This window comes from Scyliorhinus canicula, chromosome 3 (assembly GCF_902713615.1).
Source record: "Scyliorhinus canicula chromosome 3, sScyCan1.1, whole genome shotgun sequence".
Taxonomy (NCBI): Eukaryota; Metazoa; Chordata; class Chondrichthyes; order Carcharhiniformes; family Scyliorhinidae; genus Scyliorhinus; species Scyliorhinus canicula.
Genome location: NC_052148.1, coordinates 270,940,097 through 270,958,673, shown reverse-complemented (window position 1 = coordinate 270,958,673; position 18,577 = coordinate 270,940,097). Strand labels below are relative to the sequence as shown.

Sequence of the window (18,577 nt, the reverse complement as noted above, 5' to 3'; positions counted from 1 at the left end):
ATGGACACCCACATCCCATGAATGAATTATAAAATATCCTAATCTGAGGAAATAGTGGCAGCACGGTAGCATTGTGGATAGCACAATTGCTTCACAGCTCCAGGGTCCCAGGTTCGATTCCGACTTGGGTCACTGTCTGTGCGGAGTCTGCACATCCTCCCCGTGTGTGCGTGGGTTTCCCTCCGGGTGCTCCGGTTTCCTCCCACAGTCCAAAGATGTGCAGGTTAGGTGGATTGGCCATGATAAATTGCCCTTAGTGTCCAAAATTGCCCTTAATGTTGGGTGGGGTTACTGGGTTATGGGGATAGGGTGGCGGTATTGACCTCGGGTAGGGTGCTCTTTCCAAGAGCCAGTGCAGACTCGATGGGCTGAATGGCCTCCTTCTGCACTGTAAATTCTATGATAATCTATGAAATAGTGATCACTTTGCATCGGAGCAAGAGTTGGCCATCCAGCCCTTCAAGTCTGCTCAACCATTCAATTTGATCACCCTGATCTATCTGTATGCTGACTAGTGCCTGTGAATCCATCACCCTGATTGTCACGTCCTGTGCACTCTCTCTGAAGGTGGGTTCCTGGCTCATCGTCTGCTGATGCTTCTTCCTGAACTGTTTTCTTGGCAGTGAATGTCAGTCGCGGTTTGCCATTGGCTTCCTCCTGCAGGGGCAGGGCAAGGAGGCAGGTCCCAAGTCTACCTCAGCCGGAATGGCTATCAAACCCACACGCCACCCATCAAAATAATTGGTCTAACCGGCTCCCATACACCTCGATACCATTGCTCTAAGAAATAAGATCTAGTTGCTAATTGCCGAGGTGTCTCCAAAGGTCAAGGGTGACTCTGCTATGACCAAAAGCCCTGGAGAAGGAGCATAGGGCATAGGAACTAGGGGACTTTCACAGTAATTTCATTGAAGCCTACTTGTGACAATAAGCGATTATTATTATTATTATTATTATTAAGGATAACAAGAAACAATGCTGTGTTTTTCTCATTTTCTATTACCGTCATTAATGGCTGTTCTACAAATACAATTGGTTGTCTGCAAAGCATTTTGGGATGCCCTGAGGTCCTGAAAGGTTAGATACGTGTAGGTATTTTTCTTGTGGCACTGAAAACAGGCTGAGAAGATACACATAGGCCAGGAACAGAAACTGTCTCATGAGGCTCTGGCTGGAATCGATACTGGCCATCTGCAAAAGCACCCAAGTCAAGGCATAAACTTGTTATCGCTATATGGACTTTGTGATTACCCACTCCAAAGACTATGAATATGAAACAAACTCCCAGACACAGGTGATCAACTTTGCAGCACGACGAAGAACAGACAAAAGAAGCCGTCAGACTCCACAATGAGCTGATGGCTGGTCAGACAAGGGGAGTTTCAGAGGACAATGGGTCTTGATTGAAACACCATGAATTATTGGGAGCATCCTGTTTTTCCCAAGTCGGGGTCTGGATGGGACAATGACCAGTGGTGGGCGTACACCTATGACTCAATCCAAGCTTCCCAGTATAAAGAAAGGAACTTCATACAGATCTTGAAGGAGACCCTGGGAGTTCCCCAGCACGACCATCGCAAGAAGAAATGGCCCTGAGTTTCAAACCCAGAGAAGACCCCCACATTGAGTGATCGAATCCTGCCAGCCTCCTTTACTAAGTATGGGTAAAACCCAAAGCTCAGCTGTGAGTCTGAGTCACATTTTCCTGAGTAATAGAATTGTGAATAAAATTGCGTTAAATTGTGAACCGGTTTTGTCCTTTGTTCATCTCACAATTAAGGGAACTTGAGTAAAACTATTGAGTAAGTGAACTGGTCGAACATATCAGAGGTTTTAAAGGTACAACACTCTCCATTATTAAAAGAGGAGATCTTACCTGTTATTTTTTTTTACAGGAATGTTTTTACCATTTGGAATCAGCTCATGTTCAATTATTGATCCGTCAATCAGTTCTCTCCCGATCTGAAAGAGGCAACAGAAAGGAACCAAATGGGAGTATCGCTAACAAGATGTATTTTGTTACGAAAGACATTAAACAGGTCTAAGAGAGATTTTACTACTTGAAAATTGTTTCCAAATTCTCAGGCACCGACTTTAGCAGAGATAATGAACTAACTGGGCATAACTTTGATTTGGTGTTATTGTGTGAAACAGTTGGCATTGGCTGAGCCGCCTTATGTGCATCTTGACCAACCTGCTGAAAACTTAAATCTAAAGCGATGGTGAGGAGCTTTATCAATAGAGACTTTCCCACTTTACACATTCCATGGGGAAACTGGACTGCAACGCGGCCCTGATTCTCCAACGCACGCTCCCCCTGGGCGTGTCTCCCCAATTGCACCACAGGACCGGCCTGGAGTCTTGAGAATTGAAAGATTATTCCCCAGAGCACTGCTCTGAGCAAGACCCCCAAGAGGAAAATCATAAATTGTCTGGTGTTTTCATTTCTTTTTGTTTCTTAAGTTGCAAAAACTTAGGGAGGTAGGGAAATTGGCCATTAGGTCTCGGAGCCAGTAATCAGTCAAACACTTTAGTCAAGTCGTGTGGGGAGGTGCCGTGTCATCACGTTGGGCAGGTTGGAGGACCAATGGCAGGAGAATGGGGACAGGGAAGGGACGGGGGATCATGTGATAAAATCTCCAGGAATACACACAACCAGAGTTGGCAATCCAACTCTCCATGGGATGGTGGATTCAGTGCTTGATGGTAAGGCAATAATATCACTCAGGGTTTTGTGGATGGACAGGTCAGCAGCAAACTGCATCTGAAGTGCAGAAACCTGCGAGGCTACAGACCAGGGGCGGGATTCTCCCAGCCTCCGCCCGGAAATCGCGATCAGCGCGGGGGCGGAGAATGGACGTTGACGCCAAAATCAAACGCGCGCGGTCTACGTGGCGTGGGTAGGGGGTCATTGACAGAGGCTCCCCGCGGCGATTCTCCAACTACAACTGGCCAAGTTCTCGACACCGTGGGTCTCTCACGGTCTTACCCGTCGGGAACTCGGCGTGGTGGCTGCAGACTCAGTCCGCGGCCGTCCTGGTGGGGGCGAGGGGGGGGATCCTTCACCGGGGGGGACCTCACAGACGGCCAGGCTATCGATCGGGGGGCCACCGATCCGTGGGTGCGTGCGATCTCGGGGTGGGGGGGGGGCTATCTTCTTGGCGCCGGTCCGCGGTATGGGTCTGCCATGTCACGCGGGGTGTCCGATGCAGGCCGGCGCCATGAACATGTGCGGACATCCGACCGGAAGCGCAGGGCCCCGTATCAGCAGCCGGAGCTGCGAGGACTATACCGGGGGCCTGCTAGCCCCCTTCAGGAAAGTCCAGAGTGATTTGCTCGCGTCTTCATGCTGGAGTGGGGCACATCGCCCATTATTGGAGAATCCAGCCCCAGGACTTTGATTATCATATACTTCCATCAGGTTAAAAAACATTAGGGGTACAAAGCTATATCTTCCCATTAACCCAATTGTTCTAAAGTGTTTTCTCTTCTTTACATGTGGGGTTGATCTAAAGGGAAAAGAAAAGCTAACCTAAAAACAAGAGGATGAATAATTATAAATTAGGCAGTTGGTTAATCTCCGTGGAGTTTGGAAGAATGAGGGGAGATCTCATTGAGGTGTACAAGATGCTAAAAGGCCTGGTAAAGAAGACATGGAGCGGATGCTTCCTCTTGTGGGGCATTCTAGAACCAGAGGTCATGGGCTGGATTCTCTGTTTTCCGATATCATAATCGGCGATTGGGCGGAGAATCGACGGCAATGCCCAAATCGGGGCCAGCACCGGTTTGACGGCGATCAGCCAAGCTCCGCCCCGTCGGAAAGGGCGTCATCGCGCCTCATGCCATTGGCTCGTCATCGGCAGGCCCTTCGGCTATTCCCTGCCCCGATGGGCTGAGATACCGACGGCGCGGGACACGTGCGGTCTGAATGGTCGGGAACTCAGCGGGGCGGCTTCGGACTGTGTCCAGCGCCGTCACACTTGGCCCAGGATCCGTGCTATTGGCCGGTGGTGGGGGGGGGGGGGGGGCTTCCGCGAGGGCTGGGGGGACTGGTAAGGGGTGGCCAGGGGGTGGCCTGTGAGGAGTGGATGTCGGGTCGGGTCCGTGCACGGCCGGCACAATGTTGTACGGCGCGAGCGCTGCAGGTCGGCAGCCGTGCGTATGTGCAGCCAGGGACCCGGCCCGTTTACGGCGTGGGAGCCGGGAGTATCAGCCCCCCCACTGGCCCCAGAATCGGTGAGGGTTTGGTGCCAATTTTTTCGTTGTAGACCTCCCGCAAATTCTCCGTTTGAGCCGGCACTTAGCCGCTGAAATGGAGAATCCAGCCCCCATATCTTAAACTGATTGGAAGAGAAACTACTTCTCCCAAAGGGTTGTGAATCTGTGGAATTCGCTACCCCATAGTGCAGTGCATGCTGGGACAGTGAGTAAATTTAAGGAGGAGTTAAACAGGTTTTTAATTGGTAAGGGGTTGAAGGGTTACGGAGAACAGGGAGGACGGTGGAGTTGAGGCCAGGATGAGATCAGCTGTGATCACAAACCCGGGATGGCAGGACTGACAGATGAAGAAAGATTGGGTCGGCTGGGCTTGTACTGACTGGAGTTTAGAAGAATGAGAGGGGATCCCATAGAAACATATAAAATCCTGATGGGCCTGGACAGGCGAGATACGGGAAGAATGTTCCCGATGTTGGGGACGTTGGGAACTAGGGGTCATAGCCTAAGAATAAGGGGTCAGCCATTCACGACTGAGATAAGGAAGAACATCTTCTCTCAGAGAGTTGTGAACTTGTGGAATTCTCTGCCACAGAAAGCTGTTGGGTCCAGTTTGTTGGATATATTCAAGAGGGAGCTGGACGTGGCCCTTGTGGCTGAAGGGATCAAGGGGAATGGAGAGAGAGCGGGAGTGGGATACTGAATTTGCATGATCAGCCATGATCATATTGGATGGTAGTGCAGACTGGAAGGGCTGAATGGCCTACTCCTGCACCTATTGTCTATGTTTCTATGAAGGAGTATAGGCTCGGGAAGGTAAATTGCCGACTCCAGTTCCTAGGTCATGTGTTCTAGGGAGGAGATGCTCTGGCTGACTTTGCAGTCCAACTCTTGGTCTGTAGCATTGAAGGTAACAGATAAGGAATGTATCAGCCATGGTAGAATGGCAGAGCAGACTAGATGGGCCGAATGGCCTACTTCTGCTCTTTATCTTATGAACGGTGAAATATTATTTGTTCTCCAGATCTGGGTCCGTTTATTGCCATCCCAAGTGCAGCAACTGAATGGCGAGTCAGGTCACCAGAGATTGTAGTGGGAGCTCGCCCTCCCTGAAAGATCAAAGTGGCTCAGTGGGGCTTTTGCAACAATCTAGTCGCTTTCAGTCATTCATTTCACCTGCTGATATAGAATTATACAGTACAGGAGGAGGCCATTTGGCACATCATGGCCGGTATTCTCCAATCCCGCGGCCAGGTTCTGGCGCCGGCGTGAAAAGCGGTGCCAACCACTCCGGGGTAAACGGTCCCCGATTGTCCGGTATTCACCCCTTCCTACGGGGCTAGGTTAGCACCAGAATGATCTCCGCTGCTCCAGCCAGCGCGGCACTGCTGATGTGAGCCCGCGCATGCGTGGGGGCTCCCGTCTCTGCGCCGGCCACCCGGGCAATATGCCGGAACCCTACAGGGGCCCGACGCGGAGGTACATAGCCCCCACGGAACCAGTCCGCTCGCCGATCGGTAGGCCCCGATCGTGGGCCAGGCCACCATGGACGCCCTCCCTGTGGTCGGATCTCCCCCCCCCCTCGAGGACGGCCCCGCAGAGTAACCCATGCCGGCGGAACTTGGCCAAACTCGGCGGGCATCCTCCGATTGGGCACGTTACAGTCCTCAGGACTCAGCATTGAGTTCATCAAATGTGACCTTTCTCCTCCAGCTCAACCCCTTTTTGTAATGCCCTAAATATTTTTGTCTCACTGCAAAACCCTCCTTTTCCCTCCCCCGCCCCCCCACACCGGGCCATCTCTCTCTTGTTGTGAAAATTGCTACATCTTGTTGAAATCTCCCCCCAGCTCCAGTTTAATATCCAGCACCATTCTCTTTCTCTTCAGTTCTGATGACGAAGGTCAAACAGACTCGGGACTGTTTCCTCTCCCTGCAGATGCCCCTGGGCCTCTCGGGATTCTCCGGCAATCCAATTGTTCGTTTCAGTTTGCAACATCCGCAATGTTTTGCTCAATACATTCAACTGCCCCCTCTGAAATTGAGTCAAGCCGATCAGACCGCCACAAGGTCGTTGTCTGATCTCAATGGTCAGAGTCAGCAACAGGATAATGTCCTGAACATCAATGGCCTACAACAGGCTTTCCAACCGTTCGAGATTGTCCTGCTGTCTCCGGGAATGAAAGATATCTTTCCAGGACATTATCATAGAATCATAGAATTTACAGTGCAGGAGGAGGCCATTCAGCCCATCGAGTCCGCACCGGCCCTTGGAAAAAGTACCCCACCTAAGCCCAGACTTCCACCCTATCCCCGCAACCCAGCAACCCCACCTAACCTTTTTGAACACTAAGGGCAATTTAGCATGGCCAATCCACCTAACCTGCACATTTTTGGACTGTGGGAGGAAACCGGAGCACCCGGAGGAAACCCACGCACACACGGGGAGAACGCAAAATCCTAGAGACAAATCAGGAAGGGGTTCAAATTTAAAATATTTAGGGGCGGCACGTGGCGCAGTGGTTAGCACTGGGGCTACGGCGCTGAGGACCCGGGTGTGAATCCCGGCCCTGGGTCACTGTCCACGTGGAGTTTGCACATTTTCCCCATGTCTGCGTGGGTTTCGCCCCCACAACCCAAAGATGTGCAGAGTAGGTGGATTGGCCAGGCTAAATTGCCCCTTAATTGGGAAAAAAATAATTGGGTACTTTAAATTCATAAAAAACAAACAATTTAAAATATTTTAATGGGCTATTTGACTGGGTGGGGTGGTCATAGACAAGAGGCCCTCTGAGAAATGCACCCAGTAATATGCCCAACTAAATTTGAGAACCACCTTGCCCCCAGCAAGGGATCTGAGAGGAGGATTGTGCTGGTAACTTAATGGTAATTAATCTTTATTATTGTCACAACTAGGCTTACATCCCTAACCCTAACCCTAATTTGTTCTATGTTCTATAGTGTGGATGGGCTTTAGAGTGGTTTGACAGGTCGGCGCAACATCAAGGGCCGAAGGGCCTGTACTGCACTGTAATGTTCTATGTACATTAAGAACATAAGAACATAAGAACTAGGAGCAGGAGTCGGCCATCTGGCCCCTCGAGCCTGCTCCGCCATTCAATGAGATCATGGCTGATCTTTTGTGGACTCAGCTCCACTTTCCGGCCAGAACACCATAACCCTTAATCCCTTTATTCTTCAAAAAACTATCTATCTTTATCTTAAAAACATGTAATGAAGGAGCCTCAACTGCTTCACTGGGCAAGGAATTCCATAGATTCACAACCCTTTGGGTGAAGAAGTTCCTTCTAAACTCAGTCCTAAATCTACTTCCCCTTATTTTGAGGCTATGTCCCCTAGTTCTGCTTTCACCCGCCAGTGGAAACAACCTGCCCGCATCTATTCTATCTATTCCCTTCATAATTTTAAATGTTTCGATAAGATCCCCCCTCATCCTTCCAAATTCCAATGAGTACAGTCCCAGTCTACTCAACCTCTCCTCGTAATCCAACCCCTTCAGATCTGGGATTAACCTCATGAATCTCCTCTGCACACCCTCCAGTGCCAGTACGTCCTTTCTCAAGTAAGGAGACCAAAACTGAACACAATACTCCAGGTGTGGCCTCACTAACACCTTATACAATTGCAGCATAACCTCCCTAGTCTTAAACTCCATCCCTCTAGCAATGAAGGACAAAATTCCATTTGCCTTCTTAATCACCTGTTGCACCTGTAAACCAACTTTCTGTGATTCATGCACCAGCACACCCAGGTCTCTCTGCACAGCAGCATGCTTTAATATTTTGTTGTTTAAATAATAATCCCGTTTGCTGTTATTCCTACCAAAATGGATAACCTCACATTTGTCAACATTGTATTCCATCTGCCAGACCCGAGCCCATTCACTGAACCTATCCAAATCCCTCTGCAGACTTCCAGTATCCTCTGCACTTTTTGCTTTACCACTCATCTTAGTGTCATCTGCAAACTTGGATACATTGCCCTTGGTCCCCAACTCCAAATCATCTATGTAGATTGTGAACAATTGTGGGCCCAACACAGATCCCTGAGGGACACCACTATCTACTGATCGCCAACCAGAGAAACACCCATTAATCCCCACTCTTTGCTTTCTATTAATTAACCAATCCTCTATCCATGCTACTACTTTACCCTTAATGCCATGCATCTTTATCTTATGCAGCAGCCTTTTGTGTGGTACCTTGTCAAAAGCTTTCTGGAAATCCAGATATACCACATCCATTGGCTCCCCGTTATCTACTGCACTGGTAATGTCCTCAAAAAATTCCACTAAATTAGTTAGGCACGACCTGCCCTTTATGAACCCATGCTGCGTCTGCCCAATGGAACAATTTCTATCCAGATGCCTCGCTATTTCTCTATTAACACTACAATGAAGTTACTGTGAAAATCCCCTAGTCGCCACACTCCGGTGCCTGTTCGGGTACACTGAGGGAGAATTCAGAATGTCCAATTCACCTAACAAGCACGTCTTTCAGGACTAGTGGGAGGAAACCGGAGCACCCGGAGGAAACCAACGCAGACACAGGGAGAACGTGCAGACTCCGCACAGACAGTGACCCAAGCCGGGAATCGAACCTGGGACCCTGGCGCTGTGCAGCAACAGTGCTAACCACTGTGCTACCGTGAATTGATAGCGGTAGTGAGTAGACAATAACTCCTGACAGTCGTAACTTCACTATAGGTGGAGCCGGTGGTGCAGTGGGAACGTCACTGGGCTAGTAACGGCCCAGCTCTGGGAACATGGATTCCACTCCCAACACGGCAGCTCATGGAATTTTAATTCAATCAATAAAATCTGGAATTGAAAGCTAGTCTCAGTAAAAGCCATTGCAGATTGTTGTAAAAACCCATCTGGTTCACTGATGTATTTGAGGGAAGGAAATCTGCCGTCCTTACCCGGTCTGTCCTACATGTGACTCCAGACCCACAGCAATGTGGTTCACTCTTAATGTCCCTCTGAACTAGTCCAGCAAGCTACTCAGTTCAACTAGAAATGGGAAACAAATGCTGGCCTTGTCAATGACACCCCAACACGAAAGAATATATTTGAACACGTGCTCCTGCACTGTATGATAATTGTTAGATTTTACGAAGATGGTGGGCAATGATTCGGGTTTCAGTTTGATCACATAAAGAGACACTTTACTGTGGCCTGGTTGCGTTTGGAGATGAATGCATGTAATGTTTTACTTTGCAAATAAATGTAAGACTCAGTAAATATTGGCTCCAGCGTTATCCTTCAGCTGTTAGCGTTCCATAATATAATATATGCTTTGGCCGTGAAGGTTACTTAAAGCCTGTGCGAGCTTAATTCAGCGTGAGTGAGTAACCTCGCAGAGAGAGGAAGAAAATGCCGAGGGAAAGATAAAAAAAAGCAAGCGGGACCTACTGTGAAATTATAGCAGAGTACCTCTTCAATATCGTCATTCTCATAATCGAGAAGGTCCTGCAGATTTCTGCAGCAAAAATGGAAAAGTTAGTTCATGAACACCAGCTGTCTGAACGCTTACCAAACAAAACAAACTGGCCTTTTGCAGATCTCTAATTTTAGAGAATGGCACACAAAGCTGGAAATGCTGGATAAACCCAGCAGGTCTGGCAGCATTCTCGGAGAGAGGAGAGCTAATATTTCGGGTCTGTTTCTCCATCCACAGATGCGGCCAGGTCTGCTGAGTTTATCCAGCATTTACTCTTCTTATTTTGGGTTTCCAACATCACAGTATTTCCCTTTGATTTTCGAGAACGGCACTCAGTTAATCCAGCTGCGATAGTTAATTAACCGAGTTATTGGATTGTCTAACTGAACTATGGAAAGAAAGGCCGTTGTTACAATCCAAAGGCACATTCAACAGGATCTCGTAAGGATTAAATACCTGATGGAACCATCAATTCACCAGACACGTGTTTCCAATATGAATCTAGGCTTTAATCGACTTACTTCAGAGCCAGCCTGTTACCCGTTGATGAACTCTTAGTGAACTCAGGCTGACTCTGGACAAGGATATGTATACAGCTGCACTAGGGGGAGGAGTCATGGGCGGAGCCAAGGGTGGAGCCCAGTACAAGTTCCTGAGTACTCCCAGAGCTACTCCCCCTAGTGGTAGGATAGCGCTACTGCGCTTACAAAGACAGTGTGAATTATCATATATACATATATATATTACATTCACCACAATACCGTGTGCCTTTTACAGAAGTTAGTAAAATGCTTGACCGCGGGACTCACCGTCCTAGCGTTGGTGAGAGATCCTTCAGGTCGTCCAGGTTTGGCTGAACATTGAGAAGTTTCTTGTAAAGGGCCAGAGGGAAGTGAAAGTCTGCGACAAATCCATGGTATAGAGAAATCCAGCAAAGAATCCCCACCAGGCGAAAAATATCATCTATTTCTGGGTTCTGTGTGGATAAAACTGATATTATAACTTCTTCTCTGCAAAGTCTTTAAGCAGTTTGGCATTACTGAATTAAATAGAAATATCAGACGAGGAGGAGAGCATCCAGCCCCTTGAGCTTGTTCTTCATTCAAAACTGATCTGTGCTTTAATTCCATCCACTCACTTCGGCAGCACGGTGGCGCAGTGGTTAGCACTGGGCCAACGGGCCTGAGGTCCCAGGTTCGATCCTGGCTCTGGGTCACTGTCCGTGTGGTGTTTGCACATCCTCCCCGTGTCTGTGTGGGTTTCACCCCCACAACCCAAAGATGTGCAGGCTAGGTGGATTGGCCACGCTAAATTACCCCTTAATTGAAAAAAATAAATTGGGTACTCTAAATTTATATTTTAAAAATTCCATCCACTCATCTAGGCTCCATATTCTCTATTTTCTGGCAAAAATCTATCAAACCCTGGTTTAAAATAATTAATTCAGCTAGCCTCTCCTGTTTTTTCTGGAGTGAGTTCCATATTTCTACCATCATTTGTGTTTTTAAAATTATTTCACAGGACGTGGATGTCACGAGCTAGATCATCATTTATTGTCCATCCCTAATGGCCCCTTGATAAGGTGGTGGTGAGCCACCATTTTGAGCCGCTGCAGTCCATGTGGTGTAGGTACACCCACCGTGCTGCTAGGGAGGGTGTTCAAGGATTTTGCCCCAACGACAGTGAAGGAGCGGTGATATATTTGCAAGTCAGGATTGTGAGTGACTTGGAGGGGAACCTCCAGGAGGTGGGGTTTAAACTAGAAAGGCAGAGGGGTGGGAACTGTTATAACCAGCACGAGACCTATGGAGTTGGAGCAATCAACCTCCCCATGAGTCTCGCCGAATACGAGCTCCCCCGCTAAAGGGGCGGGGAACCCTAAATCATCGATAGTTCAATTCTGTATAAAGTCGAATTTTCGTAAATCTACTCAGGCCCGACTCATTTGCGGTTTACCAAAGGAACCTAAGCAGGGTGACAAGGGAAAGAGGAACAAGGACAGTCACGAAAGAAAGAACAGTAAAATGCAATAACAGTGGACAGGGGGAGTCAAGGGCGAGAGGGGAATAGGGCCACAGTACAAACAAAAGTTAGGATGATTAAAAATGGCAAAAGGGCAAACCTAAAGGGTTTGTATCGTAATGCATGATGCATTCAGAATAAAGTGGACAAACTGGTGGCCCAAATTGAGGCAAATGGATATGATCTCATGGCCATTAAGGAAACATAGTTATAAGGAGATCTGTAGCCACCTGGGGTGGCCACTGCCCAACACAAAATGGAAGATTGCAAGGAATGCTGGGAAAATGGACATGTTGTAAAGCAAACAGCTTGCAAAACGATTGTATATTGGGACGACTGCAGAAACCAGTTTTAACTGTTGCAGAAACCAGACAGCACTGTGAAAAGAAACCAGTTAACATACTAATGAGGCGATACCGGGCGATCCCCAGATACAATGGAAACAAGTTAAACACAGATCGATACATTGAATGGAAGGCCAGACTTTTCGGTGCCAAAGAAGCCCAAAACAATAAGTCCCAAGAACCGCCCCAGTGACCGAGGAACTGCCCCATTATTGGGGGGTTCAAACATATCGATTGGGAAGAGACCCAATCGATTCCAAGCAGGTAAGGGAGTCCGCCCAAAGGGGCACGGATCCCCTGGGACCTATAAAAGACAGGTCCCACACATGGTTCATTCATCTGATCCAGCCCTCCACTCTCTTTGACCAACACTCCTCCATGGACCAGCTTTTGCCAAGATCTTGAACGAGAGAGAGGAGAGGGTTCAGACAGCAGCCGCCAACAAGTAAGTGCCTCACAACGATTGCTACCAGAGATAGGCACTCCTGACCCCTTTTAACTGATACCAACCTGAAGTCTGCAGACCAGAGCAGAGCAAGAGGCCTTGTTCCCTGACCCAGCAGTTCCTTCGAGATAAGTATTAGTTTATTTAGCGGTAGGAATAAGTTTAATCCTTTTAGCGTGTGCATGGGTATTATAATAAACTCAGTTGTTTGGACTTACTAATTGGTGTACGGTTTTATTGCTTTGAACTTCACCTTGAAGCTTGTGGCGGTGTCTTAACGACACCTGGCGACTCCAGAGCTAAGTAACGAAACAGAGCCAAATTGAGTGTTAAGCACACTCACCCAAGAAGTCGCAACAGATCAAAACTGGGAACTTAATATTCAGGGAGCTTTGACCTTTCGAAGGACTGGAGGGAAGGAAAAGATGGTGGGGTAGCAATGTCAATAAGAGATGAATTGAGGACAGTTGGACGAGATGATCTAGACTCGGATGATGTGGCTGGAGGTTAATGCTTGCCCACTGGAGGCATAATGCTTGCCCACTGGAGGCATAATGCTTGCCCACTGGAGGCATAATGCTTGCCCACTGGAGGCATAATGCTTGCCCACTGGAGGCATAATGCTTGCCCACTGGAGGCATAATGCTTGCCCACTGGAGGCATAATGCTTGCCCACTGGAGGCATAATGCTTGCCCACTGGTGGCATAATGCCTGCCCACTGGTGGCATAATGCTTGCCCACTGGAGGCATAATGCTTGCCCACTGGTGGCATAATGCCTGCCCACTGGTGGCATAATGCTTGCCCACTGGAGGCATAATGCTTGCCCACTGGTGGCATAATGCCTGCCCACTGGTGGCATAATGCTTGCCCACTGGAGGCATAATGCTTGCCTACCTGGAAGAAAGGTCGCTTCCAAACCAATTGGGCTGGATTCTCCGGTCCTGGGGCTAAGTGCCGGCGCGTACGGAGAATCTGTGGGAAGTTCGCATCAGGAAAATCGGTGCAAACCGCTCACCAATTCCGGTACAGGTGGGGGGCTAGCACCGGCAGCATATGAAACACCCGCGGATCGTGCGGGAAATTGCCGGAGAATCGGCGGGTCCCGGTCCGCGCATGCGCAGGGCTGACAGGCTGCACCGGTCGTGCCGGAAAAGATGGCATCGGCCGTACTCGAACCCTAACCCACCCACCCCAACCCCACAGCCCACCCCCTGTCCACGTCCCGTCACTCCCACACCAGCCCGAGCAGAAGGCACCCCCCCCCCACCCCGTCCTGCGGTACGGATCCCGGACTACTGTGACGGCGCTGGACACTGTCCGCAGCCGGCACACCGGTTTCCCGAACTCTGACCCACACGTGGCCCGCGCCATCAGGAAATCAGCCCATCGGAGGCGGAGCATCGCGGGTGGGCCGGCCGATGACGTGCCAATGGCATTGCAAGGGCGCGCACTGCGAGTTCCAATGACGCCAGTTTGGAGGGAGCGTGTCGGACCGGCATCAAACTGGCTCCGCCCCTGATTCCAGCGTTGGAATCCATTCTCCGCCCAATCACCAATCACGATTTTGGCGTCGGGCTACGGAGAAACCAGCATTTAATAAGGCCTCCCCACAGGGGTAATAAACTCTGGGTGGCCTTAACAAGCTGCACTGGGACTTCTGCCTCACAATCTAATTGGCCAAACGAGCACAAGATATGGGAGCAGCATTAGACCATTCTGCTCACCGAGTCTGCTCTGCCATTCGATAATGGCCGGCTGCTCCAGGAATCCCAACAGCACCAGAGTGAGTAGTGAGCACTGCCAAGTGTGCAAGCAGTACCACAGTGAATAATGGTGACCAGACTCAGGAAAATCTCGGAGCACTGGGGCAGGAAGAGATTGGATCCCCCTGGGAGGAGATGCAAGGTGGGTGGGTGGGTGGATTTTGGATCCAGGCAGGGATACACAAGGTGGGGAAGGCAATTGGCGGCCTTAAGTGAGCAACAACGTGCAACTTAAGGCCCCCAATAAAGGTAAGGGGTGGGCAAGCTATTGGGCACTTTGCCCACCCCCCCAATTATGGAGTTTGGGTTGGGGTGGGCAGGAAGACAGTGGGCTAGGCACCCAACATAATTAACATGCCCCCCCCCCCCCCCCCCCAGCTGAAAACACACCCAGTGGAGGACTGCAAAATCCAACCCTCTGATCCAGTAGCAACCTCGCCTCAGAAGGTTATGTGTTCAAGTCCCACTCTGGAGATTTGAGCACAATATCCAGGCTAACACCACAATGCAGTAGGCAACACACGGCTCCGAGGTCCCAGGTTCGATACCATCCCTGGGCCACTGTCCATGTGGAGTTTGCACATTCTCCCCGTGGGTCTCACCCCCACAACCCAAAGATGCGTAGGGTTTGTGAACTGCCCACGCTAAATTGCCCCTTCATTGAAAATAAAAAGAATTGAGTACTCTAAATTCATTAAAAAAAACATCACAGTGCAGTGTCAAGGGAGTGCTGCGCTCTCAGGGATCTATGATTTTACAATTCACATACCCATTCTGGAAACCAAACAAGCCTGGATTCCTCGTAGAACTTGAATATCTTCGGTTCGGTACACAGTTCCTCGGTAATGATGGAGAAGAACTCCTGCGACACTCCGCCTTCATCAAGAGCTGGTTCACCCTTAAAATTGACCTGGAATCATTTCAACAAACAGCCAGAAGTAAAAGTCTGCCAACTTGTTTCCCTCGTGTGCGTGACCTTCTATTCTCCTTCTTTATAATATCAACAACCACTTACATTTTTTTTCATAGAATTTACAGTGCAGAAGGAGGCCATTCGGCCCATCGAGTCTGCACCAGCTCTTGGAAAGAGCACCCTACCCAAGGTCAACACCTCCACCCTATCCCCATAACCCAGTAACCCCACCCAACACTAAGGGTAATTTTGGACACTATGGGCAATTTACCATGGCCAATCCACCTAACCTGCACATCTTTGGACTGTGGGAGGAAACCGGATCACCCAGAAGATACCCACTTATCTAACACATTTAAAATGTCCCAGGGTGCTTCACAGGAGCTGTTTTAATACTGAGCCATGTAAGATGATATTAGGAGAAGCGATCAAAAGTTTGGTCAAAGGGTAGGTTGTCAGAAACATCCTAAAGGAGAAATGAGGGGAAGAGAGGCAGAGGGAAGTGAGGGCATTCCAGAGCTTAGTACCCAGGTGACCAAAGGTGAGCTACCATCAATTGTCATGGCAACCCATCTTGTTCACTCATGTCCTTTAGAGATTGACTCTTTAAAAAAAAAACATTTGGGTTCCCAATTTTTTTTTTCCCAGTTAAGGGGCAATTTAGCATGGCCAATCCACCTGCCCTGCACGTCTTTGGGTTGTGGGGGTGAGACCCACGCAAACACGGGGTGAATGTGCAAACTTTACGTAGACAGTGACCCGGCGCCAGGATCGAACCCGGGTCCTTGGCGCCGTGAGGCAGCAGTGGGGAAAATTGACTCTTAACTACCCTCTGAAATGGTCCAGCAAACCACTCAGGTCAAGGGCAATTAAGGAAGGGCAACAACTTCTGGCCTTGTCAGTGACACCCACATCGCATGAAATGATACAAAATTCAGAGGCAAGAGTGACACTCGTTCAGCCAGTGCTAATGCTGGACAGGTTAAAGAGCAGTTAATAAAACACACACCATCCTGGTCTTTATTAATAGGTTAATAGGGCGGCACATAGGGCGGCACGGTAGCACAGTGGTTAGCACTGTTGCTTCACAGCGCAAGGGTCCATGGTTCGATTCCCGGTTTGGGTCACTGTCTGTGCGGAGTCTGCACGTTCTCCCCGTTTCTGCGTGGGTTTCCTCCGGGTGCTCCGGTTTCCACCCACAAGCCCTGAAAGACGTACATGTTAGGTAACCTGGACATTCTGAAATCTCCCTCCGTGTACCCGAACAGTCGCCGGAATGTGGCGACTAGGGGCTTTTCACAGTAACTTCATTGCAGTGTTAATGTCAGCCTACTTGTGACAAAAAAGATTATTATTATTAGAGGCATAGTGAAATGAAAATGAAATGAAAATCATTTATTGTCACGAGTAGGCTTCAATGAAGTTACTGTGAAAAGCCCCTAGTTGCCACATTCCGGCACCTGTCCGGGGAGGCTGGTACGGGAATCGAAACGTGCTGCTGGTCTGCTTGGTCTGCTTTAAAAGCCAGCAATTTAGCCCAGTGAGCTAAATCAGCCCCGTGTACAAGAACAAGGAGGTTATGATTGGACTACTGCCTCACAGCGCTGAGGACCTGGGTTCGATCCCGGCCCCGGGTCACTGTCCGTGTGGAGTTTGCATTTCTCCCTGTGTCTGCGTGGGTTTCGCCCCCACAACTCAAAGATGTGCCGGGTAGGTGGATTGGCCGCGCTAAATTACCCTTAATTGGAAAAAAATGAATTGGGTATTCTAAATTTATTAAAAAAGTGAATTGTCACTTATTATGGAGGGACACAGAAAAATCAACATAAGCACAGCAAGATCCCACAAAGTGGCATGAGAATGCCATTTTTTTCAACGTGTAATTGTACCTTAAAGAACAAAAAATTTAATCTTGCATCACAACTTCTTAATTGCGTCAATGTGTCTTGAAGGATCTCTTTTCTGTCGATATATAGGCAACATCCAAGCAGAAGATCTTGAGGAGAAAAATAATCGTCATAATCGCCATAATTCAAAAGATCACGATCAGGTTCGAAATCGTCAATGGAATAAAGGCTGACAGGAGCAATGTTCCCAGTAGAGGCGTCAGTGTTTCCATTAGGGGCAACAATGTTCCCAGTAGAGATGTCACTGTTTCCATTAGGGGCAACATTGTTTCCAGTAGTGATGACACTGTTTCCATTAGGGGCAACAATGTTCCCAGTAGAGATGTCACTGTTTCCATTAGGGGCAACCATGTTCCCAGCAGAGGCGTCACTGTTTCCATTAGGGGCAACAATATTCCCAGTAGAAATGTCAATGTTTCCATTAGGGGCAACAACGTTCCCAGTAGAGATGTCACTGTTTCCATTAGGGGCAACAATGTTCCCAGTAGAGATGTCACTGTTTCCATTAGGGGCAACAATATTCCCAGTAGAGACGTCACAGTTTCCATTAGGGGCAACAATGTTCCCAGTAGAGATGTCACTGTTTCCATTAGGGGCAACATTGTTTCCAGTAGTGATGACACTGTTTCCATTAGGGGCAACAACGTTCCCAGTAGAGATGTCACTGTTTCCATTTGGGGTAACCATGTTCCCAGCAGAGGCGTCACTGTTTCCATTAGGGGCAACAATATTCCCAGTAGAGATGTCACTGTTTCCATTAGGGGCAACCATGTTCCCAGTAGAGACTTCACAGTTTCCATTAGGGGCAACAATATTCCCAGTAGAGATGACACTGTTTCCATTAGGGGCAACAATGTTCCCAGTAGAGACGTCACAGTTTCCATTAGGGGCAACAATGTTCCCAGTAGAGACGTCACTGTTTCCATTAGGGGCAGCAATGTTCCCAGTAGAGATGTCATTGTTTCCATTAGGGGCGACATTGTTTCCAGTAGAGGCATAAATTATCCCAGTAGAGATATAAATGTTCCCAGTGGAGGTCTCGGTGTTCCCAGTTGGGATATCTGTTTCCCCAGTTGAGATATCAATGTCCCCAGTTGAGGTATCAATGCTCCCAGTAGAGGCATCAGTGTCCCCAATAGAGGCAATGTTCCTGGCTGAGGCACCGATATTCCCAGTGGAGGTTTGAATGACTCCAGCAGAGATCCCAATATCGCTATTGGCTGCATCAATATTTGCAGTAGAAGCGGCAGTGATCCCAGTTGAGATATTAGTGTCATCATTCCAGGCATTAGCATTCCCAGTAGAGGCATCAGTGTTCCCATTGGAGGTTCCAATGTTCCCAGTAACAGGGCAAATTTGCAGACTTGATAAATCAATTTCCTCAATAATATCATCAGGGATTTCATAATTGCACAAAGTCATTATTTCGTTAGCGATTAGACTTCCCTGGAAACAATATCAGAAAAAAAATGTATCACAAAACAGCCTTACTAAAAGACGAGTAA

The 18,577-nt window shown here is 48.6% G+C and overlaps 1 protein-coding gene across 1 annotated transcript in view; it reads right to left on the bottom strand.

Annotated features, from left to right (window-relative positions):
* LOC119963674 (probable E3 ubiquitin-protein ligase HERC4) overlaps positions 1-18,577 on the bottom strand; it is an 83,706-nt gene that overhangs the window by 19,080 nt on the left and 46,049 nt on the right. Inside the window, exons 15-19 of the mRNA XM_038792992.1 lie at positions 17,055-18,518; positions 15,022-15,162; positions 10,486-10,652; positions 9,649-9,715; positions 1,877-1,962 (exon numbers count right to left, since the gene is read on the bottom strand). Coding sequence (XP_038648920.1) covers positions 1,877-1,962; positions 9,649-9,715; positions 10,486-10,652; positions 15,022-15,162; positions 17,055-18,518 — 1,925 coding nt within the window. The remainder of the gene's footprint in view (positions 1-1,876; positions 1,963-9,648; positions 9,716-10,485; positions 10,653-15,021; positions 15,163-17,054; positions 18,519-18,577) is intronic.